Source organism: Bombina bombina, chromosome 4 (assembly GCF_027579735.1).
Source record: "Bombina bombina isolate aBomBom1 chromosome 4, aBomBom1.pri, whole genome shotgun sequence".
NCBI lineage: Eukaryota > Metazoa > Chordata > Amphibia > Anura > Bombinatoridae > Bombina > Bombina bombina.
In genome coordinates, this window is record NC_069502.1 from 567,097,292 (window position 1) to 567,124,796 (window position 27,505).

The window sequence follows — 27,505 nt, forward strand, 5'->3', positions numbered from 1 at the left end:
TAGTCTCAGTCTCCTTCTTCTCTGTCTCTCAGACTCTGAAGGTTTGAAGGAGGAGATATCCATGGGTTCCTCCACTGAGGTAACTGGAGCTGCTGAAGGGTTAGAGGATGCTGCCAGATCTGGACGAACAGGGGGACGGGAATTGAGGACCCTCCTTGTTCTGTCTCTCTCGACTTGTCTCTCCTGAAAGCGAGAGTCCAGGCTGATACAAAAGTGCTATAAAGTCATCCAAAGAAGAAGGAATATCACGATAGGTGAGTTCATCTTTGATGCGTTCATGCAGACCCCTCCTAAAGGCTGCCTTGAGAGCACTGCCATCCCAAGTGGTTTCAAGTGCCAAGGTGCGAAACTCAATAGCAAACTGTGCCACAGTTCTGTTGCCCTGGCTGAGATCCAGGAGAGAATACTCCGCAGCAGAGGTACGGCCAGAAGTCCCAAACACAGAAGATAAAGCAGAAATGAAATCATCAGCATCATGCAGGAGTGGAGCATTATGTTCCAGAAGAGGAGAGTCCCAGGCTAGGGCCTTATCTTTCAGCAAGGAAATTATAAAGGTGACCCTTGACTGGTTAGACTGAAAGGTGTGGGGATCATTATGGAAGTGCAGCCTGCATTGGTTGAGAAAACCCCTGCAATCCGTAGTACCTTCATAATACTTGTCAGGCAAAGGTATCCGGGGTATGCTTCCAGAAGCAGAGGGAAAAACCACAGTACTAGGAGTAGGGACTGGCGGTGAAACAACAGGAGCAGTATTCCTCGATGTGACTAGTAAGGAGAGTTGAGCCGTAATAGCCTCCAGCTTGGAATCTAAATTCTGCAATTGTGTAGTATGGGTTCCAAACATCTGTCCTTGGAGATAAACAGCTCGTGCCACCTCATCTGGCTCCATGGCCCAAGTATAATGTAATGCTCGTGGGATACTCTATCAGACCGAACTCCGCCAGTAGTCTTGTTATCCCGGTGTCAAGCCGGAAAGATATGGAATATCCCAGAGCAGAGAATATTAGACAAATGAGGAGAGCGGCACTCGCCACAGGCAGAACAGCACAAGGCAAATTACGAGAATGGTCAGGCAGGCAGGATTCGGCAACAGGAAAACAGTCCAAGGACAAACCACTAGAATGGTCAAGCAGGCAGGATTCGGCAACAGTAAAACAGTCCAAGGACAAACCACTAGAATGGTCAGGCAGGCAGGGTTTGGCAACAATTAATCAGTCCAGCAATTCAGGGGTTAACCAGGTAGCGTAGTGAGACAGGCAGGGTTCAGCAACAATATATCAGTCAGAAATGCAGGGGTTAACCAGGTAGCGTAGTGAGACAGGCAGGGTTCAGCAACAATATATCAGTCAGTAATGCAGGGGTTAACCAGGTAGCGTAGTGAGACAGGCAGGGTTCAGCAACAATATGTCAGACAGTAATGCAGGGGTTAACCAGGTAGTGTAGTGAGAAAGGCAGGGTTCCGCAACAATATGTCAGACAGTAATGCAGGGGTTAAACAGGTAGCATAGTGAGACAGGCAGGGTTCAGCAACAATATGTCAGACAGTAATGCAGGGGTTAACCAGGTAGTGTAGTGAGACAGGCAGGGTTCAGCAAACGATCTATCACAACGAGGAGTACACGAAGTAGCACCTATACTTGGGCAGTGACAGATTGCTTGCTGCCCGTTTAAATAAGCAGAGGATTGGCGCCACAGGACCGGCCGGCATCAGGAGCGTGCGGCGATGACAAATCGGCGCTGCACGCATCCAGTGCCAACACAGCCCTAGGCAACGAGTAAGAGGGAGACGCCGCGCCCCTAGCGCGGCATGACAACAAGCATTTCTAGTGAATGCCGCTACAGGGGGTGTCAATCATCCCGATTGTATTGCATCGGGATGATTTCAGTCCGCCATCTAAAAAGGTGGCGGAGAAGTTAAGGAGCAGCAGTCTTACGAATGCTGCTTCTTAACTTGCGTTTCAGGCTCGGGCATAGAATGTAGCATCCGCTGCTTAATACATCTACCCCTAAGCATCATTATATTATGTAATTCCTGATCATGCAATTCTACTTTATTTAATGGTGCTTTACTTTATACCATAATTCCTTAAATAAAAGGTTTAGAGATTTAATCAAACTCAGATGTATATACTCACTTTTCTAGATTTGTTTCTAGTTTAACATAGATTCACAGTGCTCTACTTGTTTACCTGCATAACTTTCCCATTTTTGCCCCGGTACAGTGTATAAAGTTGATATGCTCTGGCCTCATGGGGAGAAAAGGGAGGTGAGGAACCTCTATGTTTACTTCTCTTTCTTTGATTATGATTCGCCTGCTGGGCTCCCACAAATGTGTGCTGATCTGCTGGTGATGTAGGGTCTGAAAAAGCAGAAATCTGGGGAACAGGAAAGAAAGCAATGTTATTTTGCCTGAACAATAGAATTTCAATATACCATTGCAGCATTCACCAAATTAAGTCTAATTACTCTTTACCTTTAAAAGAATTTCCATGCTCATTGTTCCAGGCTTATGTAAATAGATGCAAGAAGATAAACACCAAGGCTTTCATGAATAAGGTATTGAAATATTAAACAGCAAAATAACAGAATTTATGCTTACCTGATAAATTACTTTCTCCAACGGTGTGTCCGGTCCACGGCGTCATCCTTACTTGTGGGATATCTCTTCCCCAACAGGAAATGGCAAAGAGTCCCAGCAAAGCTGGCCATATAGTCCCTCCTAGGCTCCGCCCACCCCAGTCATTCGACCGACGGACAGGAGGAAATATATATAGGAGAAACCATATGGTACCGTGGTGACTGTAGTTAGAGAAAATAATTCATCAGACCTGATTAAAAAACCAGGGCGGGCCGTGGACCGGACACACCGTTGGAGAAAGTAATTTATCAGGTAAGCATAAATTCTGTTTTCTCCAACATTGGTGTGTCCGGTCCACGGCGTCATCCTTACTTGTGGGAACTAATACCAAAGCTTTAGGACACGGATGAAGGGAGGGAGCAAATCAGGTTACCTAAACGGAAGGCACCACAGCTTGCAAAACCTTTCTCCCAAAAATAGCCTCCGAAGAAGCAAAAGTATCAAATTTGTAAAATTTGGCAAAAGTGTGCAGTGAAGACCAAGTCGCTGCCTTACATATCTGGTCAACAGAAGCCTCGTTCTTGAAGGCCCATGTGGAAGCCACAGCCCTAGTGGAGTGAGCTGTGATTCTTTCAGGAGGCTGCCGTCCGGCAGTCTCATAAGCCAATCGGATGATGCTTTTAAGCCAAAAGGAAAGAGAGGTAGAAGTCGCTTTTTGACCTCTCCTTTTACCAGAATAAACAACAAACAAGGAAGATGTTTGTCTGAAATCTTTGGTAGCCTCTAAATAGAATTTTAGAGCACGGACTACGTCCAAATTGTGTAACAAACGTTCCTTCTTTGAAACTGGATTCGGACATAAAGAAGGTACAACTATCTCCTGGTTAATATTTCTGTTAGAAACAACCTTAGGAAGAAAACCAGGCTTAGTACGCAAAACCACCTTATCTGCATGGAACACCAGATAGGGCGGAGAACACTGCAGAGCAGATAACTCTGAAACTCTTCTAGCAGAAGAAATTGCAACCAAAAACAAAAACTTGAACATCTGGCACAGCTGCCAGTCTTTTGTGTAGTAAGACAGATAAAGCAGAGATCTGTCCCTTTAGAGAACTTGCAGATAATCCTTTCTCCAAACCTTCTTGTAGAAAGGAGAGAATCTTAGGAATTTTTATCTTATTCCATGGGAATCCTTTGGATTCACACCAACAGATATATCTTTTCCATATTTTATGGTAAATCTTTCTAGTTACCGGTTTTCTGGCCTGAACCAGAGTATCTATCACAGAATCTGAAAACCCACGCTTCGATAGAATCAAGCGTTCAATCTCCAAGCCGTCAGCTGGAGGGAGACCAGATTTGGATGTTCGAATGGACCCTGAACAAGAAGGTCCTGTCTCCAAGGTAGCTTCCATGGTGGAACCGATGACATATTCACCAGGTCTGCATACCAAGTCCTGCGTGGCCACGCAGGAGCTATCAAGATCACAGAGGCCCTCTCCTGATTGATCCTGGCTACCAGCCTGGGAATGAGAGGAAACGGTGGAAATACATAAGCTAGGTTGAAGGTCCAAGGTGCTACTAGTGCATCTACTAGAGTCGCCTTGGGATCCCTGGATCTGGACCCATAGCAAGGAACCTTGAAGTTCTGACGAGACGCCATCAGATCCATGTCTGGAATGCCCCATAATTGAGTTATTTGGGCAAAGATCTCCGGATGGAGTTCCCACTCCCCCGGATGGAATGTCTGACGACTCAGAAAATCCGCCTTCCAGTTTTCCACACCTGGGATCTGGATCGCAGACAGGTGGCAGGAGTGATCCTCCGCCCATTGTATTATTTTGGTCACTTCTTTCATCGCCAGGGAACTCCTTGTTCCCCCCTGATGATTGATATACGCAACGGTCGTCATGTTGTCTGATTGGAACCTTATGAATCTGGCCTTTGCTAGTTGAGGCCAAGCCCTGAGAGCATTGAATATCGCTCTCAGTTCCAGAATGTTTATCGGGAGAAGAGACTCTTCCCGAGACCATAGGCCCCTTATCTTTCAGGGATTCCCAGACCGCGCCCCAGCCCACTAGACTGGCGTCGGTCGTGACAATGACCCACTCTGGTCTGCGGAAGCTCATTCCCTGGGACAGATGGTCCAGGGTCAGCCACCAACGGAGTGAATCTCTGGTCTTCTGATCTACTTGAATCATTGGAGACAAGTCTGTATAGTCCCCATTCCACTGTTTGAGCATGCACAGTTGTAATGGTCTTAGATGAATTTGTGCAAAAGGAACTATGTCCATTGCTGCAACCATCAACCCTACTACTTCCATGCACTGCGCAATGGAAGGACGAGGAACAGAATGAAGAACTTGACAAGAGCTTAGAAGTTTTGACTTTCTGACCTCTGTCAGAAAAATCCTCATTTCTAAGGAATCTATTATTGTTCCCAAGAAGGGAACACTTGTCAACGGAGACAGAGAACTTTTTTCTATGTTCACCTTCCATCCGTGTGATCTGAGAAAGGCCAGAACGATGTTTGTATGAGCCTTTGCTTTTGACAGGGACGACGCTTGTATTAGAATGTCGTCCAAGTAAGGTACTACTGCAATGCCCCTCGGTCTTAGAACCGCTAGAAGGGACCCTAGTACCTTTGTGAAAATCCTTGGAGCAGTGGCTAACCCGAATGGGAGGGCCACAAACTGGTAATGCTTGTCCAGAAAAGCGAACCTTAGGAACTGATGATGTTCTTTGTGGATAGGAATATGTAGGTACGCATCCTTTAGATCCACGGTAGTCATAAATTGACTTTCCTGGATAGTGGGTAGAATCGTTCGAATGGTTTCCATCTTGAACGATGGTACCCTGAGAAATTTGTTTAGGATCTTCAAATCCAAAATTGGTCTGAAAGTTCCCTCTTTTTTGGGAACTACGAACATTCCTTGTTCCTTTATTGGAACTGGGTGTATCACTCCCATCTTTAACAGGTCTTCTACACAATGTAAGAACGCCTGTCTCTTTATTTGGTTTGAGGATAAGTGAGACATGTGGAACCTTCCCCTTGGGGGTAGTTCCCTGAATTCCAGGAGATAACCCTGAGAAACTATTTCTAGCGCCCAGGGATCCTGAACATCTCTTGCCCAAGCCTGAGCAAAGAGAGAGAGTCTGCCCCCCACTAGATCCGGTCCCGGATCGGGGGCTACTCCTTCATGCTGTTTTGTTAGCAGCGGCAGGCTTCTTGGCCTGCTTACCCTTGTTCCAGCCTTGCATCGGTTTCCAGGCTGGTTTGGGTTGTGAGGCATTACCCTCTTGCTTAGAGGATGCAGAATTAGATGCCGGTCCGTTCCTGAAATTGCGAAAGGAACGAAAATTAGACTTATTTTTGGCCTTGAAAGGCCTATCTTGTGGAAGGGCGTGGCCCTTTCCCCAGTGATGTCTGAAATAATCTCTTTCAATTCTGGTCCAAATAGAGTTTTACCTTTGAAAGGGATGTTAAGCAATTGTGTCTTGGATGACACATCCGCTGACCAAGACTTTAGCCAAAGCGCTCTGCGCGCCACGATAGCAAACCCTGAATTTTTCGCCGCTAATCTAGCTAATTGCAAAGCGGCATCTAAAATAAAAGAGTTAGCCAACTTAAGTGCGTGAACTCTGACCATAACCTCCTCATATGGAGTCTCTTTACTAAGCGAGTTTTCTAGTTCCTCGAACCAGAACCACGCTGCTGTAGTGACAGGAACAATGCACGAAATGGGTTGTAGAAGGTAACCTTGCTGTACAAAAATCTTTTTAAGCAAACCCTCCAATTTTTTATCCATAGGATCTTTGAAAGCACAACTATCTTCGATAGGAATAGTAGTGCGTTTGTTTAGAGTAGAAACTGCCCCCTCGACCTTAGGGACTGTCTGCCATAAGTCCTTTCTGGGGTCGACCATAGGAAATAATTTCTTAAATATAGGGGGGGGAACAAAAGGTATGCCGGGCTTTTCCCACTCCTTATTTACTATGTCCGCCACCCGCTTGGGTATAGGAAAAGCGTCGGGGTGCACCGGAACCTCTAGGAACTTGTCCATCTTGCATAATTTCTCTGGAATGACCAAGTTATCACAATCATCCAGAGTAGATAACACCTCCTTAAGCAGTGCGCGGAGATGTTCTAATTTAAATTTAAATGTCACAACATCAGGTTCAGCTTGTTGAGAAATTTTTCCTGAATCTGAAATTTCCCCATCTGACAAAACCTCCCTCATGGCTCCTTCAGATTGGTGTGAGGGTATGACAGAACAATTATCATCAGCGCCCTCCTGCTCTTCAGTGTTTAAAACAGAGCAATCGCGCTTTCTCTGATAAGTAGGCATTTTGGATAAAATATTTGCTATGGAGTTATCCATTACAGCCGTTAATTGTTGCATGGTAATAAGCATTGGCGCACTAGATGTACTAGGGGCCTCCTGTGTGGGCAAAACTGGTGTAGACACAGTAGGAGATGATGTAGTATCATGTTTACTCCCCTCATCTGAGGAATCATCTTGGGCAATTTCATTATCTGTGGCAGTACTGTCCTTACTTTGTTTGGACGCTATGGCACAATTATCACATAAATTTAAATGGGGAGACACATTGGCTTTCATACATATAGAACATAGCTTATCCGAAGGCACAGACATGTTAAACAGGCTTAAACTTGTCAACAAAGTACAAAAAACGTTTTAAAACAAAACCGTTACTGTCTCTTTAAATTTTAAACAGAAAACACTTTATTACTGAATATGTGAAAAAGTATGAAGGAATTGTTCAAAAATTACTAAAATTTCACCACAGTGTGTTAAAGCATTAAGAGTATTGCACTCCAATTTTCAGAGCTTTAACCCTTAAAATAACGGAACCGGAGCCGTTTACAAATTTAACCCCTATACATTCCCAGCTATAGCCTTTGCTGAGACCCAACCAAGCCCAGAGGGGAATACGATACCAATTGACGCCTTCTAGAAGCTTTTCCAGCAAATTTCAGATCCTCACACATGCATCTGCATGCCTTGCTCTCAAAAAACAACTGCGCAGTAATGGCGTGAAAATGAGGCTCAGTCTACAACTAGGAAGGCCCCCTGACTGGAAAAGGTGTCTAACATAGTGCCTGCCATTTAATAAACGTTCCCCAAGTTTATAAATGCGAATTGTCAGCATAAATATGAATAAAATGCCCAAATAAAGCAATCGATTTAGCCCATAAAAATGTCTACCAGTTTTTTAGCCCATATTAAGCCCTTTATTCTGTTTGTTTGACTAAGAAAATGGCTTACCGGTCCCCATGAGGGGAAATGACAGCCTTCCAGCATTACATGGTCTTGTTAGAAATATGGCTAGTCATACCTTAAGCAGAAAAGTCTGCTAACTGTTTCCCCCAACTGAAGTTACTTCATCTCAACAGTCCTATGTGGAAACAGCAATCGATTTTAGTTACTGTCTGCTAAAATCATCTTCCTCTCACAAACAGAAATCTTCATCCTTTTCTGTTTCAGAGTAAATAGTACATACCAGCACTATTTTAAAATAACAAACACTTGATAGAAGAATAAAAACTACATTTAAACACCAAAAAACTCTTAACCATCTCCGTGCAAAGAGAATGACTGGGGTGGGCGGAGCCTAGGAGGGACTATATGGCCAGCTTTGCTGGGACTCTTTGCCATTTCCTGTTGGGGAAGAGATATCCCACAAGTAAGGATGACGCCGTGGACCGGACACACCAATGTTGGAGAAAAAATTATTTTAAATATTTAAAATGTAATTCAATTTCCCTGGTAACCATGACATTGTATTCACCTAATTAAACCCTATGGTGGGTAAAAATGAAATGTTTTAATGTTGTTTTTTGAGGATTTTCATTGTCTGTGTGCTTTTGAACATGCAGTACTCCCATTTAGCGGTCCCCAATTTACTATTATGTAATTATTTTGTGGCTCCACCCTGAAATAAAGCAAAAACCTGAAATACATTTTCACACCAGGAAGAATTTGCTTGATGATTTGCATCTCCGTTTCTTTTTTTTATCCAATTCTTTTGCAAGAAGTGTATATATCGCTAGGTATTTTTTGCGCTTTAAAAATACGTAGTAGTTGTTCTTTCTTCATCTTAAGTCCATATGAATTGTAGTTTTCTTTATATCAGGTTTTATGGATAGTGCTGACATGAAGGGGCCGATTTAACAAGCCCGGAATGGAGCCTAATGCACCTGTTTCCGCGCGACCCTTCAGGCTTGTCGGAAACAGGAGATAAGAAGCAGCAGTCTTAAGTCCGCTGCTCCTTAACTCGTCCGCTGCAGACATCAATCCGTCTGATTGAATATGATCAGGTTGATTGACACCCCCTGCTAGTGGTTGCAAATCTACAGGGGACGGCATTGCACAAGCAGTTCACCAGTACTGCTTGTGCAATGTTAAATGCCGACAGCGTATGCTGTCTGCATTTATCAATGTCTGCCCGGGGTATGATAAATCTACCCCGAAGACTTTACAGACACTGTTACTCGTGTTTTAAGAGTATTTGATTACATTTCTAGTTTCCTAGCTATTATTAATTCATTATTTATCCAGGATGACAAATATTTGCATTTTAAACAGTAGTTACTAGTTTTCTGAAAAATGTGACAACCTTGTTCATCCAATGGTGGATTGTCCATATAATTTTTTAAATAAAAAAGTAAAAACCATAGCTAAAATCACACATTTATATTTAAAAGTGTTAAAAATGATCATCATAATGTATATTTCAATGAAGGGTCTAGAGGTATAATACTTAAAACAATTAATCAAAATGATATGAAATTATTTATAACATGCATCATTATTTTATTATAATAGTTATTAAAAAAAACATACATTCAAACATATTACATGCCCATTATCAGTACCTAATTATCTGCCTTGGTTTAATTTTACTTTAAGCACCTTCTTTAGTATCTGTGCTTTGAAAAACACTATACAATATGGTCTTAAAAAATGTCTTTGTTACAGTTGTTTCTTATAGCTTTTATGTTTGTTTTTCATGGGTTTAAATGCATTATATTGCTATTTTAGTTTATTAAGTGTTTGTTTTTCTTATGGATTGGAATGGCTTGGAAAACGAAACAAAAAATCCTCAATCTCAATTTCAAAAATAACAATCTATCTTCCTCCATATCTGGGATATGCTGGATAGACTATGGGAGGAGGGGTCTCTTGGTCACATTTGGTGTGACTGTGAAGTAATCCAGCAATTCTAGGCCCAGGTGAGCAATATTATTTAACATACCATATGTTGCTCTATAGAATTGTATCTTTGGAACTACCCATCTTCCATATCTTGTAAATATAAACTAGCCCTATTTAAAATGATGGTTAATTGTGCTAAGAACCTCATTCCCCTACACTGTAAATAAATAACATGCTCCTCCATTCCCGAATAGAAGAACTGTGTAACACGTACTCTCACTCTAGAAAAACATAAATTATGCTTACCTGATAATTTCATTTCCATCGAGGGGAGGAGAGTCCACGGTTTCATTCATTACTATTGGGAATTAAGAACCTGGCCACCAGGAGGAGGCAAAGACACCCCAGCCAAAGGCTTAAATACCTCCCACACTTCCCTCATCCCCCCGTCATTCTGCCGAGGGAACCAGGAACAGTAGGCGCAGCATCAGGGTATAAAAAGGTGCCAGAAGATGATTACATTTAGGTCCGCCCCACGGAGATACGGGCGGGAACCGAGGACTCTCCTCCCCTTGATGGAAATGAAAATATCAGGTAAGCATAATTTATGTTTTCCATCTAAAGGGGAGGAGAGTCCACAGCTTTATTCATTACTATTGGGAACATATACCCAAGCTTTAGAGGACACGGAATGAAAGTGGGAGGGTAAAAGGCGGACCCTAATCTGAGGGCACCACAGCCTGCAGAACCTTTCTCCCAAAAACCGCTTCCGCAGAAGCAAAAACTTAAAATTTGTTAAATTTTGTAAATGTGTGTAAGGAGGACCAGGTAGCCGCCTATAAAATTTGCTACATAGAGGCCTCATTCTTGAAGGTCTAAGACGAAGCCACAGCTCTAGTTGAATGAGCCGTGATCCTCTGAGGAGGCTTATGTCCCGCTGTCTCATAAGTCAAGCGAATCAAGCTCCTCAACCAAAAAGACAAAGAAGTAGCAGAGGCCCTTTGCCCCTTGCGCTTCCCAGAATACACCACAAAAAGAGATGTAGACTGTCGGAAATCCTTTGTAGCCTGAAGATAGAATTTCAAGGTACGAACCACATCCAAGTTATGAAGTTATGAAGAAGAAGGTTTAGGACACAAGGAAGGAACAACTATTTCCTGATTGATGTTACGATCAGACACCACCTTGGGGAGAAACCGCAAACCAGTGCGAAGTACAGCCTTATCCGCATGAAAAACCAGATAAGGAGGCTCACATTGCAAGGCAGCCAGTTCAGATACCCTGCGTGCCGATGCAATAGCCAACAGGAAGAGAACCTTCCAAGGCAGAATCTTAATGTCAACGGAATGCATATGCTCAAACGGAACCCTCTGCAATACCCTAAAGACCAAATTTAAGCTCCATGGAGGAGACGAACTGTCTAAAGACAGGTCTGATTCTAGACAGAGCATGAACAAAAGATTGAATGTCAGGATGCTCAGCAAGTCTCCTATGCAACAAGACGGATAATGCAGAAATCGGTCCCTTTAAGGAACTGGCAGCAAGACCCTTCTCCAAACCGTCTTGGAGAAAGGCCAGAATCCTGGGCACCTTCACCTTGTGCCAAGGATATCCATGCTTCTCACACCAGGACAAGTCCTCCATATTTTATGGTAGATGCGACGAGTGACTGGCTTCCTTGCCTGAATTAGAGTATCAATCACACTTTCAGAAAAACCTCTCTTGGCTAAGACTAGGCGTTCAATCTGCACGCAGTCAGCCTCAGAGAATCTAGATTTCGATGTTGAAAGGGACCCTGTGACAGCAGATCCCTGTGACAGGGTAATCTCCACGGCGGAGAGGACGACATCCACACCAAATCGGCAAACTACGTCCTCCGTGGCCACGAAGGAGCAATCAGAATGGCCGAGGCCTGCTCCTGTTTGATGCGTGCCACTACTCAAGGTAGAAGTTGTAGTGGTGGAAAGATGTAAGCTAGGCTGAAACCCCAAGAAACCACTAAGGCATCTGTCAGCTCTGTCTGGGGATCCCTGGACCTTGACCCGTATCGAGGCAGCTTGCAATTGAGTCTGGACACCATGAGATCTATCTCCGGTGTTCCCCATCTGTGACAAATCTCCGCAAACACCTCGGGGTGAAGAGACCATTCCCCCGGATGGAGGGATTGTCTGCTGAGAAAATCCGCTTCCCAGTTGTCCACACCTGGAATGTGAATCGCTGAAAGCGAGCAATCGTGGGACTTCGCCAACTCCAGAATCCGAGACACCTCCCTCATCGCGAGGAAGCTCCTCGTACCCCGCCTAATGGTTGATGTAAGCCACCGAGGTAATGTTGTCGGTCTGGAATCTGATGAAACTGACCGACTCCAGAGAAGGCCATACCTTCAGAGCATTGTAAATGTGCAATTTTTTTAAAATAATTTTATTAGAAGGTGTTATTATGAGTGTAACTGTACTTTGTAATGTATTTTTGATGTGTTTTGTGCACCTTTTCTGTTTCGAGAAACAGTTAACCAAAGCTCTGAGGACAAGGTGATTATTCTAGCGTAGATCGCTTGAGTGCAATTGCGTTTACTTTCAACTTGTAATACCAGCTGTAAACCAGACAAATGCAAACACCCACGACCCCTTATAGCTCACAAGTAACTGTTAGCACTCCACTCGTAATCTGGCCAAAAAAACTTTAAATCTTGTAGCAAAATCTGTAGAATTCCCTTTTACAGAACAAACAGACAGTGGGCAGATTCCTATAGGGGCAGGGGCAGCATTTGACTGATTAGAATGCATAAGGTGATCCATACATGAATTGCATAGCTGAGCTAGTGGAGTAATAGGGATAAGCTTGCCAAAAATACACTTAAATAAGTGATCAGAGGATCTACCCTCTAGAGCAGAGCTTTCCATGTTCCATGTCATGTTGGTGACACACTTTTTAGACCTACATCATTTCGCGACACAGTAATTCAGTTGTACCAGCAAACAGGAGGTTAAACTAACTTGTTTTAAGCGATACAGACACATACATAAATGATATAATAACAAAATATATTTACAAGTAACAGTAAGTATGTGCAAGAATTAATAACACCAATAGCTACTTACTATTTTAATGGGATGTATGAGGTTGATGGGATGAACACAGTTTCTGAATATTTGGTGGAGCAGCAATGTACTACTGGGAGCTAGCTGCAAAAAAAAAAACACTTTGACTTCTGACTTTAGCTCAGCATTTTAGCTGCTGCCCTCAGAGCTCTGTGAGTCCGATTGACTACTGCCCATGCTGCAAACACACTGCTATCCCACTCACTGACTACACATGCAGTCACAAGCTGATTGAAGAGACTACACATGCAGTCACGAGCCGATTGAAGAGACTACACATGTAGTCACGAGCCGATTGAAGAGACTACAGGTGCAGTTAGGAGCCAATGTGCCGCCAAAGCCACCAATGGGAATAGTTTGTTCCCACTGAGCTGCTCCAATAGGTCAAGATGATCTGTGACCCACTAGGTATCAATCATGTGTCAACCATGTGATATGCGTAGCAGGCAGGCAGAAAGTCGGAAACCAAAAATGTTTTTTACAAAAATGTAAAATTAAAATAAAATTAGTGCTGAAGCAGGGACACACTTACACACTCCTGCCGACACACAAACGTGTCACGACACACAGTTTGTAAAGCACTGCTCTAGAGGATCTACCTTTAAATTAATGGGGTATGCTCCATTATAATTCTAGACATAAAAATATCAGGCAACAATTACCATAAATAAAATACAGAATAGTATATTCCTTTAAGGAGACTAAGAAATATAATAAGATAGGGACTTCATGCAGCAAAGTCCAAGAATAAAATTGGGGAGAGTAAGAGAGAAAAGCCCCTTTTTAGAGAATACACACCATTAAAGGGATATTTAACCCAATTTTCTTATTCTATGCCATTTTAAAAGGATACTAAACACAATATTTTTTTTGGAGATTTGGATAGTGCATGCAATTTTAAGCAATTTTCTAATTTACTACTATTATCCATTTTTCTTCGTGCTTAGGAGCCAGACCATTTTTTGTTCAGCATCATGGTTAGCGCTTGCTGATTGGTGGCTGCATTTAAAATTGTATGCTCTATCTGAATCATGAAAGAAAAAAATTGGGTTTCATATCCCTTTAACTATAACAATAAGTCCACTGACAGACTAGACTGACCAGGACTGCTATCCAAGCGCAGCGGAAAAATAATTAACTAGCGCGCAGTCAGAATAAAAGTATCGCCAGAAAACAGAATTTATGCTTACCTGATAAATTACTTTCTCCAACGGTGTGTCCGGTCCACGGCGTCATCCATTACTTGTGGGAAATATTCTCCCCCACAGGGAAAGGCAAGGAGAGCACACAGCAAGAGCTGTCCATATAGCTCCCCCTCTGGCTCCGCCCCCCAGTCATTCGACCGACGGTTAGGAGAAAAAGGAGAAACTATAGGGTGCCGTGGTGACTGTAGTGTATAAAGAAAAATTTTTCAACCTGATTAAAAAACCAGGGCGGGCCGTGGACCGGACACACCGTTGGAGAAAGTAATTTATCAAGTAAGCATAAATTCTGTTTTCTCCAACACTGGTGTGTCCGGTCCACGGCGTCATCCATTACTTGTGGGAACCAATACCAAAGCTTTAGGACATGGATGAAGGGAGGGAGCAAATCAGGTTACCTAAACGGAAGGCACCACGGCTTGCAAAACCTTTCTCCCAAAAATAGCCTCCGAAGAAGCAAAAGTATCAAATTTGTAGAATTTGGCAAAAGTGTGCAGAGAAGACCAAGTTGCTGCCTTACATATCTGGTCAACAGAAGCCTCGTTCTTGTAGGCCCATGTGGAAGCCACAGCCCTAGTAGAGTGAGCTGTGATACGGTCAGGAGGCTGCCGTCCGGCAGTCTCATAAGCCAAGTGGATAATGCTTTTCAGCCAGAAAGAGAGAGAGGTAGCATTAGCTTTTTGACCTCTCCTCTTACCAGAGTAAACGACAAACAAAGATGAGGTTTGTCTAAAATCTTTTGTTGCTTCTAAATAGAACTTTAAAGCACGAACAACATCTAAATTGTGTAATAAACGTTCCTTCTTTGAAACTGGATTCGGACACAAAGAAGGAACAACTATTTCCTGGTTGATGTTCTTGTTGGAAACAACTTTTGGAAGAAAACCAGGCTTAGTACGCAAAACAACCTTATCTGAATGAAAAACCAGATATGGTGGATTACACTGCAAAGCAGATAATTCAGAAACTCTTCTAGCAGAAGAAATAGCAACCAAAAACAGAACTTTCCAAGATAATAACTTAATATCTATGGAATGTAAAGGTTCAAACGGAACCCCTTGAAGAACTGAAAGAACTAAATTTAGACTCCAAGGAGGAGTCATGGGTCTGTAAACAGGCTTGATTCTAACCAAAGCCTGAACAAAAGCTTGTACATCTGGCAAAGCTGCCAGTCGTTTGTGCAACAAGACGGATAATGCAGAAATCTGTCCTTTTAGAGAACTAGCTGACAACCCTTTATCCAAACCTTCTTGGAGAAAGGAGAGAATCTTTGGAATTTTAATCTTACTCCAGGAGAATCCTTTGGATTCACACCAACAGATATATCTTTTCCATATTTTATGGTAAATCTTTCTAGTCACAGGTTTTCTGGCTTGGACCAGAGTATCTATCACAGAATTTGAAAACCCACGCTTGGATAAAATCAAGCGTTCAATTTCCAAGCAGTCAGCTGCAGAGAAACTAGATTTGGATGTTTGAATGGACCTTGTACTAGAAGATCCTGTCTCAAAGGTAGCTTCCATGGTGGAGCCGATGACATATTCACCAGGTCTGCATACCAAGTCCTGCGTGGCCACGCAGGAGCTATCAGAATCACCGAGGCCTTCTCCTGTTTGATCCTGGCTATGAGCCTGGGAAGGAGAGGAAACGGTGGAAACACATATGCTAGGTTGAACGACCAAGGCGCCACTAATGCATCCACTAGAGTCGCCTTGGGATCCCTGGATCTGGACCTGTAGCAAGGTATCTTGAAGTTCTGACGGGACGCCATTAGATCCATGTCTGGAATGCCCCATAATTGGGTTAACTGAGGAAAGACCTCCGGATGGAGTTCCCACTCCCCCGGATGGAAAGTCTGACGACTCAAATAGTCCGCCTCCCAGTTGTCTACTCCTGGGATGTGAATAGCAGATAGATGGCAGGAGTGATTCTCTGCCCATTGGATTATCTTGGTTACTTCCTTCATCGCTAGGGAACTCTTTGTTCCCCCCTGATGATTGATGTACGCAACAGTCGTTATGTTGTCCGACTGAAATCTTATGAACCTGGCTTCCGCTAGCTGAGGCCAAGCCAGGAGCGCATTGAATATAGCTCTTAGTTCCAGAATGTTTATCGGGAGAAGCGACTCTTCCCGCGACCATAGGCCCTGAGCTTTCAGGGAGTCCCAGACCGCGCCCCACCCCAAGAGGCTGGCGTCGGTCGTGACGATGACCCACTCCGGTCTGCGGAAACTCATTCCCTGAGACAGGTGATCCTGGGTCAACCACCAGAGAAGTGAGTCCCTGGTTACCTGATCTACTTGAATTTGGGGAGACAAGTCTGTATAGTCCCCATTCCACTGATTGAGCATGCATAGCTGTAATGGTCTTAGATGAATTCGAGCAAAAGGAACCACATCCATTGCTGCGACCATTAGTCCTATTACTTCCATGCATTGAGCTATGGAGGGTTGAGGAATAGAATGAAGAACTCGACAAGCTTTTAGAAGCTTTGCCTTTCTGACTTCTGTTAGAAAGATCTTCATTTCCACAGAATCTATTATTGTTCCCAGAAAAGGAACCCTTGTGGACGGTGACAGTGAACTTTTTTCTATGTTCACCTTCCACCCGTGAGATCTGAGAAAGGCCAACACAATGTCTGTATGAGCCCTCGCTTTGGAAAGAGACGACGCTTGGATTAGGATGTCGTCTAGATAAGGTGCTACAGCGATGCCCCTTGGCCTTAGGACCGCTAGAAGGGACCCTAGCACCTTTGTGAAAATTCTGGGAGCGGTGGCTAAACCGAATGGAAGAGCCACAAACTGGTAATGTTTGTCCAGAAAGGCGAACCTCAGGAACTGATGATGAGATTTGTGGATTGGGATATGCAGATACGCATCCTTTAGATCCACGGTAGTCAAAAATTGACCCTGCTGGATTGTCGGTAAGATTGTCCGAATGGTTTCCATCTTGAAGGATGGAACTCTGAGGAACTTGTTTAATATCTTTAAATCCAGAATTGGCCTGAAAGTTCCCTCTTTTTTGGGAACCGCAAACAGGTTTGAGTAAAAATCTAGACCTTGTTCCCCGGAGGGGACTGGGTTTATCACTCCCATATTTGATAGGTCTCTTACACAATGTAAGAATGCCTGTTTCTTTATCTGGTCTGAAGATAAGCGAGACAGGTGGAACCTTCCCTTTGGAGGAAGTCCCTTGAATTCTAACAGGTATCCCTTGGAAACTATCTCTAGTGCCCAGGGATCCAGAACATCTCTTGCCCAAGCCTGAGCGAAGAGAGATAGTCTGCCCCCTACCAGATCCGGTCCCGGATCGGGGGCTACCCCTTCATGCTGTCTTGGTAGCAGCAGCAGGTTTCTTGGTTTGTTTACCCTTGTTCCAGCCTTGCATGGGCTTCCAAGCGGGTTTGGGCTGGGCCGCGTTACCTTCTTGTCTAGCGGCAGTGGAGTTATTAGCCGGTCCGTGAAATTGCGAAAGGAACGAAAATTAGACTTGTTCTTAGCCTTAAAAGGCCTATCCTGTGGGAGGGCATGGCCCTTACCCCCAGTGATGTCTGAAATAATTTCCTTCAATTCCGGCCCAAAAAGGGTCTTACCCTTGAAAGGAATATTCAGTAACTTAGTCTTGGACGACATATCTGCCGACCAGGATTTTAGCCAAAGCGCCTTCCGCGATACTATAGCAAAACCTGAGTTTTTCGCCGCCAATTTCGTTATTTGAAAGGCGGCATCCAATATAAAGGAATTAGCTAATTTTAATGCGTGAATTCTGTCCATGACTTCTTCATAGGAAGTCTCTTTCTGGAGCGACCTTTCTAGTTCTTCGAACCAAAAGGACGCCGCTGAAGTGACAGTAATAACACACGTAGCTGGTTGAAGGATGAACCCTTGCTGAACAAAAATCTTTTTAAGCAATCCTTCCAATTTTTTATCCATAGGATCTTTGAAAGCGCAGCTGTCCTCTATAGGAATAGTTGTGCGCTTCGCTAGTGTTGAAACAGCTCCCTCAACCTTCGGGACCGTTTGCCATGCGTCCCTTCTAGGGTCTACTATGGGAAACATTTTCTTAAATATAGGAGGTGGGGCAAAGGGTACACCTGGCTTCTCCCACTCCTTTTCCACTATGTTCGCTACCCTCTTAGGTATTGGAAAAGCGTCGTCGTGCACTGGGACCTCTAAAAATTTGTCCAATTTGCACAACTTCTCTGGTACTACCATGGAATCACAGTCATCCAGAGTAGCTAATACCTCCTTAAGCAAAGCGCGAAGATGTTCTAGTTTAAACTTAAATGCCACTAGATCAGGTTCTGCCTGTTGAGAAATTTTTCCTGAATCTGAAATTTCACCCTCAGACAGCCCTTCCCTTACAGCCAATTCCGATTGATGCGAGGGTAAAATAGATAAGGCATCGTCAGCGTCTGATTGTTCATCCTTTTTATCTGTATTTAAAACTGAACAATCACGCTTTCTCTGAAAAGCTGGCAGTTTGGATAAAAGATTTGCTATAGAATTATCCACTACTACTGATAATTGTTGCATAGAAATAAGCACTGGCGCGCTAGGTGTCGCCTGCGCGGGCAAAGCTGGTGTAGACACAGAAGGAGAGGATGTAGAGCTATCCCCACTACCTTCATTAGATAAATCATCTTGGGCAACATTATGAAAAATAACAGAGCTGTCCTGATTTTGTTTGGACGCTATGGCGCAATTATCACAAACACTCGAAGGGGGAACCACATTTGTCTCTATACACACAGAACATAGGTTATCTGATGGAACAGACATGTTAAACAGATTTAGGCAGGCAAACAATGCAATAAAAACAATTTTAAACAAAAACGTTACTGTCTCTTTAAATAATAAAATGACACATTTATTTCTGAATGTTCAAAAAACTATGAAGGCAATATCCGATTTTTCTGAAATTTGGACCCCAGTGTCTTAATGCTTAGAAAGTATTGCACAGCAAATATGGAGACTCTAGCTCTTAAAACAAGCAAACCGGAGCTAATTGTTGGATTTAACCGTTTTTATACACTACAATCCCTGCTACAGACTTGTTGCAGCTTTTTACCTTCCTTAGGGGTCACCATTCACAGAAAAAAAAGCCTTTTGGAGTCACTTTCTGAGCCACAGGACCCTATCTGCATGCACTGCCTTGTAAATCAACTGTGCAGCTGAAGCACCAAAATGAGGCTTCCTCCCTCAGCACACTAGAGTGAAGGGGCCTTCCTGACTAGATTTAGGTGTCTAAAACAAGCCAGATCAATAAAAAACGTTCCCCAGTGTATGTAAGCTTATAAAATATTTAAAATGGTATCATATTGTAATAAAAACCAATCGATTTTGCCCCTAACAGTGTCTACCAGCATAAAAACAAAAAGGGGAAGCCTGTTATCTTTTTTGCTGAGGTGAAAGAAAAATGGCTTACCTTTTCCCCTGAGGGGAAATATGACTGTCATCTAGCATTAGCCTGTGTTGTTAGGAGACCAGTCATACCTGAAGCAGATGAGTCTGCAAACTGTTACCCCCAACTGAAGTTCTCTTGTTTCAACAGTCCTGCGTGATAACAGTAATGGATTTTAGTTACTGTCTGCTAAAATCATAGCCCTCTTAAACAGAAATCTTCATCACTTTTCTGTTATAGAGTAAATAGTACAAGCCAGCACTATTTTAAAATAACAAACTCTTGATAGAAGAATAAAAAACTACAACTAACACCACAAACTCCTCGCCATCCCCGTGGTAGATGCTACTTGTTCAGAGCGGCAAGGAGAATGACTGGGGGGCGGAGCCAGAGGGGGAGCTATATGGACAGCTCTTGCTGTGTGCTCTCCTTGCCTTTCCCTGTGGGGGAGAATATTTCCCACAAGTAATGGATGACGCCGTGGACCGGACACACCAATGTTGGAGAAAAAGAAATGAAAAGTACTGTATGTAGCAGGCTAACCTGATATGGGTGTGCAGCTCTGTACCATGGGTCGGAATTTATAACTGTGTAGTTTAAGCCAGCACACGCTATAAAAGCGCATAAGCTATAGAATATAGTAAAAACAGTAGAGCAGTTTAGTGACAGGAAACGCGCACAGTTTATACTTAAAGGGACATAAAACCAAAAATGTTTAATTCATTATGCAGAAAGAGAATACAATTTAAAAAAAGTTTTCAATTTACTTTTATTATCAAAATTGCTTAGTTCTCTTGTTATCCTTTGTTGAAGATAATATTTATATAGGTAGCATGCACATGTCTGGAGCACTGCATGACAGGAAATAGTGCTGCCATCTAGTGCTCTTGATAATGTATAACATTGTGCTGCAGACACGTGCACACTACTGAACTCACCTTCCTGTTTTTAACAACGGACAACAAGGAAACAAATACAATTTGATAATAGAAGTAAATTGGAAAGTTGTTTAAAATTGTATATTTTATCTGAATCTTAAAATAAGAAAACAATTGGGTTTTATGTCCGTTTAAGCACAAACTAAAGTAACTGCCAAAAATGTAAATAAAACTTGGCATGCTTCTGCAATAAAAAAGTAGTGTGTATTCAATAAATAGCGCTGCGGAATATGTTGGCGCTCTACAAATAACCGATAATAATAATAAATAAAGAGACCATTACTTCTCCCTCATAGTCTCCCAGAACACCTAGACAATAAGCCCAATATAGTCTAGTGTGAATGTGGTAATCTCTGCAATAAGTTAAGTCCCTTGGCTAAGATGTAACATGACAAATGCACCTCCTGATAGCCTCTTACCTAACAAGCACCCACTGCACTGTGCTTACCAACTGCAGAAATAATTGCTTCCAGAAGACAGCCCATCCAGTGCTGAGCACATTGCAGCAAAGAATTTAAGTGAGAAGTATATTGACAACGCAACAGGAGGAAGCTAAAACCCATAGTAATTTGAATTCTAATGCTTTTACAATATCTAAATAAAGCAGGAGACCATCAAATGAATTCTTTGGAATAGGACGAGATGGGCTATAATCTCCTGACTAATGTATCCGAGAAATCACTTAAAGGGACAGTCTAGGCCAAAATAAACTTTCATGATTCAGATAGAGCATGTAATTTTAAACAATTTTCCAATTTACTTTTATCACCAATTTTGCTTTGTTCTCTTGGTATTCTTAGTTGAAAGCTTAACCTAGGAAGTTCATATGCTAATTTCTTAGACCTTGAAGCCCACCTCTTTCAGATTGCATTTTAACAGTTTTCCACCACTAGAGGGTGTTAGTTCACGTATTTCTTATAGATAACACTGTGCTCGTGCACGCAAAGTTATCTGGGAGCAGGCACTGATTGGCTAGACTGCAAGTCTGTCAAAAGAACTGAAAAAAGGGGCAGTTTGCAGAGGCTTAGATACAAGATAATCACAGAGGTTAAAAGTATATTATTATAACTGTGTTGGTTATGCAAAACTGGGAAATGGGTAATAAAGGGATTATCTATCTTTTAAAACAATAATAATTCTAGTGTAGACTGCCCCTTTAAGGTAAAAAAAAATCATATTGAGTTTTTAAAACCATCTTATCTTGGAGAAAATAAGACAAGGAAGCTTGCAAGAAAAACAATTTGAATGAGATAAAAAACACCTACTTTCCAGACACCACTGCCTGGATAACTTTCCTGCTAAAAGCAGCTTCCAAAGAAGCAAAATCATCAAAGTGGTAGAATTAAGTAAAGGTATGTAAGGATGACCATGTTGCTGCCTTGCAAATTTTTTCTACAGAAGCCTAATTTTTAAATGCACAGAAAATGGAAACCGATTTGGTAGAGTGAGCCGTAATGCGCTTTGAGGGAGACTTTTCTGCCTCCAAGCAAGCCTTGTGAATGAAAAGCTTTGATCAAGAAGCAAATGTAATGGCTGTGGCCTTTTGGCCTTTCGTGGGCCCGAAAAATTAATGAACAAAATAGAGGATTGCCTAAAGATAACATTTTAAGGTTCTAACTGAATCAAAATTGTGTATAAGTCTTTCTTTAGAACTCTTAGGATTAGGACAAAGAGATGGAACTGCAATTTCCCTATTGATATTGTCCGAAGAAACCTTTGGCAAAAAATCTAATTTAGCTCTTCAAAGTCTTATTTTGATGGAAAACCAGATAAGGAATCTGGCAAGAAAGAGCAGATTCAGGAACTCTTCTGGCCAAAAAAAATAGCTAAGAGAACTAGTACATTCCTCAAGAGAAGCTGAATGCCTAACGCATGCATAGGTTCAAACGGAGTGGCTTGTAAGACTCTTAGAGCCAGATTAAGGATTTGCTTAATGACTAGTTTTAACCTGACTAAACCCTGAACAAAACTCTGAATATCAGGAAATTTAGTAATTTTCGTATGGTATAAAATTGGGAGCTGACATTTGACCCTTCAAAGAACTAGCAGCTAAGCCTGTATCAGTAAGAACTGCAGAAATCAGTAAGAACTGCAGAAATTTTTGACTCCTGAAAGAGTGACAATTAAAACCTTTATTTTCACACACAAAAAAAAACTTTCCATATTTTGTGGTAGATCTTACTCGTGACAGGTTTCCTAGCATGGATTAAGATGTTTACAATAGCATCAGAAAACTTCAATCTTTCAAATGCATTCAAGCTCAAAACCATCAAGTTGAGAGACTCAAGATCTTGATGATAAAATGGACCTTGAGACAGAAAGTTGTGGTGTAGAGATAGTTGCTTAACGGCCTTTTCTTCAGCCTGCTTAGGATCTTGAACTCCTAAAATATATAAACCTTCCTTTAGTAAAGTATGAAGGTGCTCCAGCTTAAACATGAAACAGGGTGAATCTGAGTCCTGTTCAGTGACAGACCCCTGACCATCAGAACAATATTCACTCCCAGGTGACAGATCTGAGGTGTCCGAATCTAGATCCTTAAAAAGATCTTTAGATCTAGCCTTCAGAATGGGAAGATACATCCACAGTAGGATGATTGACAGACATATATGTTTGCGCTTAATTAGAAGAGGCATAACCGCCAACATTTCAGAAACAGTAGAGCACAAAAAAAATCTTTAAATCCTGGAACAAAATCTGACTAACTACCTTGTAAAGGGCAAACAGAGGGAGGACAGACTCATTTAAAGGCAAGAGCACATTAGATTGATTGATCCATACAAGTATTGCAATATCTGCTTGGTGTACAACAGTAACAAGTTTGCAGAATACAAATTTTAACTTAATTGCAAAATAAGTGGATCTACCCCCTAAAGGATCCATGTTTACAGTATTGGGGACAGTTCCAATATGCTTTATCCTTTTAGTAAGTCATTGAAGCCAGATAAATGTACTTAATACAGGATAATACACCACAGATCATTCTGAACTGAATGCAGAAAAACAAATAATTCAGGGATCTTTAGCAAAATCCAAAAATAAAAAGAGATTGGTCACAGGCACTGAATGTAATGCTCGTGGGATAGTCCACTATCAGACCTAACTCGGCCAGTAGTCTTCTTATCCCGGTGTCGAGCTGGAATGATAGGGAATATCCCAGAGCAGAGAAAGTTTGCAAGATGAGGTAAGTTTTTCTCACTATAGGCAGGATAGTCTTTGGCAGCAACAGGCAGGGAATCAGTGGAAGGTAGTTCAAGGGTCAGGCAGGCAGGGTTTGGCAACAGTAAAGCAATCCAAAGGTAAACCACTAGAATGGTCAGGCAGGCAGGGTTTGGCAACAGTAAGCCAGTCCAAAGGTAAACCACTAGAATGGTCAGGCAGGCGATGTTCAGCAATAGAATGACAATCCAGCACTTTAGGGTTAAGCTAGCAGAGTAGTCAGACAGGCAAAGTTCGTTAACAGAATGGCAATCCAGAAATCAACAATCTATCACACCCTGGAGCACACAAAGTAACACCTATACTTGGGCAGTGATAGATTGTTAGAGCGCAACTTACATAGACGCAGGATTCGCACCACAGGGATTCTGACCAACTTCAGAGATAGGAGCGTGTGGCGATGACGTCAGCGCCGCACGCAACAGGAGCCGACACAGCCCCTGACAACGAGCAGGGTAGCAGGCGCTGCGCCCCTAGCAACAGCTAGAGCGGCACAGCGTGACACTGAAAAGTTGGAGAACCTCACAGTGAAATAACGGAAACCAAACTTTAGCCACAGAAATTTTAATATTCTAACCAAAAAATTAAATAATAACACTCTTGGAATATTTGGGGAGACTTACCACCTCAGGATAACAATACATTAATAGCAGCATAGGAGCTGGGATCCATCTGACCCGATATCCCTCGCAGCAGTGGCACACTCACGGAGAAGCAGGCATTTAGCGTGAGAAAAATATTAACTACCACGCTGACAAAATATTCCTCTAACTCAACAGTAGCGCTCCACAATAGTATAAGCATTGGAGCCTAAAGCACTCTAATCTGAGTCAGCAGCACAACTCTGTAGTGCTCTGGTAAAAAGATCTGCGCAATAAGCCGGTGCTTGCAATGAGAGTCCAAAGGAAGGAGCGCACCTGCATAGTGCTAATGTTAAAGAATCAATAATTGCAACAGGAATTAATAAAATGCCAAACAAATAGTACTAAAATTGTGCAAAAAGACTAAAGGTTATCCAGTTAATCACTAGGAGGTTCTATAACACACAACCAACTCCCATAAACATTATACATGAGTCCCACATAGACTGACTAAAGTATGATGTAAATTGGTCTAATAAATGTGTTCCCAGGCTATGATGTAACAACTGTACCTGTTAATAGCCAGTGGGCTATGTGAATGGAAAGTGTAAATATGTACTTATCTGAACTGCACCAACTCTACTATGCTTATCCACTGCAGAAATTAACTGATCCCAGTAGAGTGCTCATCAGGTGCTGTGTACATCACAGTAGAAGATCACTGGAAGGAGCATCTTGACAACCCAACAGGAGAAGGCTAAGGCAGACTTATGACTTACTCCTTCACAGTGAGTACAGGTAGCCCTCAGTTTACGCCGGGGTTAGGTTCCAGAAAGAATGGTTGTAAATCGAAACCGTTGTAAATTGAAACCCAGTTTATAAAGTAAGTCAATGGGAAGTGAGGGAGATAGGTTCCAGGCCCCTCTCAAAATTGTATTAAGTAACACCTAATACATTTATTTTTAAAGCTTTAAAATGAAGACTTTAAATGCTAAACAGCAATATAAACCTAATAAAATAATCACACAACACAGAATATATAATTAAACTAAGTTAAATGAACAAAAACATTTGCTAAACATCATTATAAAATAATAAAAATAATCACACAACACAGACTTCACTTGCATTTTTCTACAAACAGTTCTTTCTATGCATTCCAATCTGGACCGATTTATATACAGGAAGATCTTGTTCCTTTAAAATATGCTCGATAGCTCAGGTCTGGTTAAACTGATAAATTTCAGCTTGCTTGGCTTTGCTGCAACACAAGCAGACAGCTCCACCTACTGGCTATTTTAATAAATGCACTGCTTCTCAATGCTTTTCAATAGCAGTCACATGACTGGAAAAAAAGGTTGTTATTCTGAAACGGTGTAAATTGAACCGTTGTAAAACGAGGGCCACCTGTAATTATGTTACTACTACATACTATAATCTCCCATCTGTCTTTCAATAGCAGCTCTCTGAAGGGAAAATAGGCCTCAAATCGGTCTGAGGACGCATCTCAAAGAAGAATCTGAAGCACCTCAATTCATCACCTTCCTCCTGGGAGGCAGAGCTAAGACTGGCTTATCAGAGAGGTGGAATAGATGAAGTATTCTTGGAATTTTGGGAATCTTTGCCTCCGCCTAGTGGTCAGGAGTTGAATCCAAGAAATAATGGACTTGTGAACTCTGGTGTAGTTGAACTCTGGTGTAGTTGGGTAGTAAGATAGGAGCGCCAAAAGAGGCAAGGCCAGGGGTTAGGTGAAAATATGTGATATATAGCGTAATTGATAGAGTTAGGGTCTGAATGGGTTCCCTGAAATAGTGGACTGCAATGATTTAGTTCGTCCTTCTTATAGTGTTGATGAGTTTGTTTAAGAGCGTAGATTCCAAGCGTCTAGCGCTTTGGAATGGGGGGGTAAAGATTAATGTGTACTATGAAGGCATATACAGGTGCAGGATAGTTAAAAGTCGAAGAAAACGTCTATATATAGTGATATTTGATGACACAGAACATATGTCTTCCAAATAAAGTATCACAATTTTAATACAGTAATGTGCAATTATATCCAGTTAAAAACAAGTTACATGCAAGAATATGGATCCATAAAAATCATATGATAATACAATAAAAAAAATTTTTTGGTAAAAATATGTTTAAGAACAATAATACGTTTTGAGAACAATAATGCAATAAAAGTTCTGTATATTGGAGATAGTCTCAGTCTCTCTGACAGAGTCCCTACGTCTGTCGGGGGGAGGTAAGCTGAGGTACACCTGAACCGCAAATATGCCTATAGGATAGATTTGCTAGTAAGGTGACTGTATGAACATAGTAGTTTAAAAGATAACGGATAGTAGGGATGCACCGAAATTTCGGCCGCAGAAAGTTTCGGCCGAAAATGGCATTTTTGGCTATTTCGGTTTTCGGTTTTTAGCCTGTTATTTTCGGTAAAATTATTGTGTAGCATGTTTCAAATTTGATGCTAGCCTAGAGCTGCTGTTTAAGTTTATTACTTGACTTACTGTTCTGCATATAATGAGTTTTCTAGGACTATACTCTATTTGGATAATAAGTAAAAAAAAAAACCTGTTAAATGTGATTCTGTTACATAGAACTAAATGAACAATAATACAGTATATTGATATTTATAATTGTTTTAAGTAGGGATGCACCAAAATTTTGGTAGCAGAAACATTTTGGCTGAAAATGGCATTATTGTTTGCCTGGTTTTTTTTTCTTGGTACAATTATTGTGTAGCATATTATTGTTTTAAGATATTTTTGTCCAATTTTAGGGTGTTACTTTCAATAAAAGTGTGGGATTTTTTTATTGGCTCTAATTATCCAAAAAAAAACTAAAAAAAAAAATAATAATTTGAAAAAATACATTTTCGGTATCTGTTTCGGTTTTCGGCCAAGTGTCTCCCGGATTTTCGGATTCGGTTTCAGTCCAAAATTTCCATTTCGGTGCATCACTAACGGATAGTAAAACAATATGATAATGATATACAAATGTACAGGTGAAACAAAAATGTACAAATATAAATAAGAACGATTAGTGATCGAAAACCAAATGGTGATCAAAACAATGATCCAAAAAAATGATCCAAAAAACAGCTTGTGATCAAATAATAGTCCAGAATCAATTTAAAAAATGTGTTCCTTAAATGAAGGTGTGGACAGTCCAAATTAATGTGAGGTGATTCAATCCGTGAAAAAATATAATAAACAATGTAGTTAAGTCCAGGAAGTTTTCAAAAAGAAAGTATAATCCTTATATAGGATTATAGTATAGGATTATACTTTCTTTTTG

The 27,505-nt window shown here is 41.7% G+C and overlaps 1 protein-coding gene across 4 annotated transcripts in view; it reads right to left on the minus strand.

Annotated features, from left to right (window-relative positions):
• Positions 1 to 27,505, minus strand: part of ANKRD6 (ankyrin repeat domain 6) — a 719,155-nt gene that overhangs the window by 90,598 nt on the left and 601,052 nt on the right. For all 4 annotated transcript variants that reach the window (XM_053710544.1, XM_053710542.1, XM_053710540.1 and 1 more), the window contains one exon: positions 2,190 to 2,375. In XM_053710544.1, the coding sequence (XP_053566519.1) occupies positions 2,190 to 2,375 (186 nt within the window). The remainder of the gene's footprint in view (positions 1 to 2,189; positions 2,376 to 27,505) is intronic.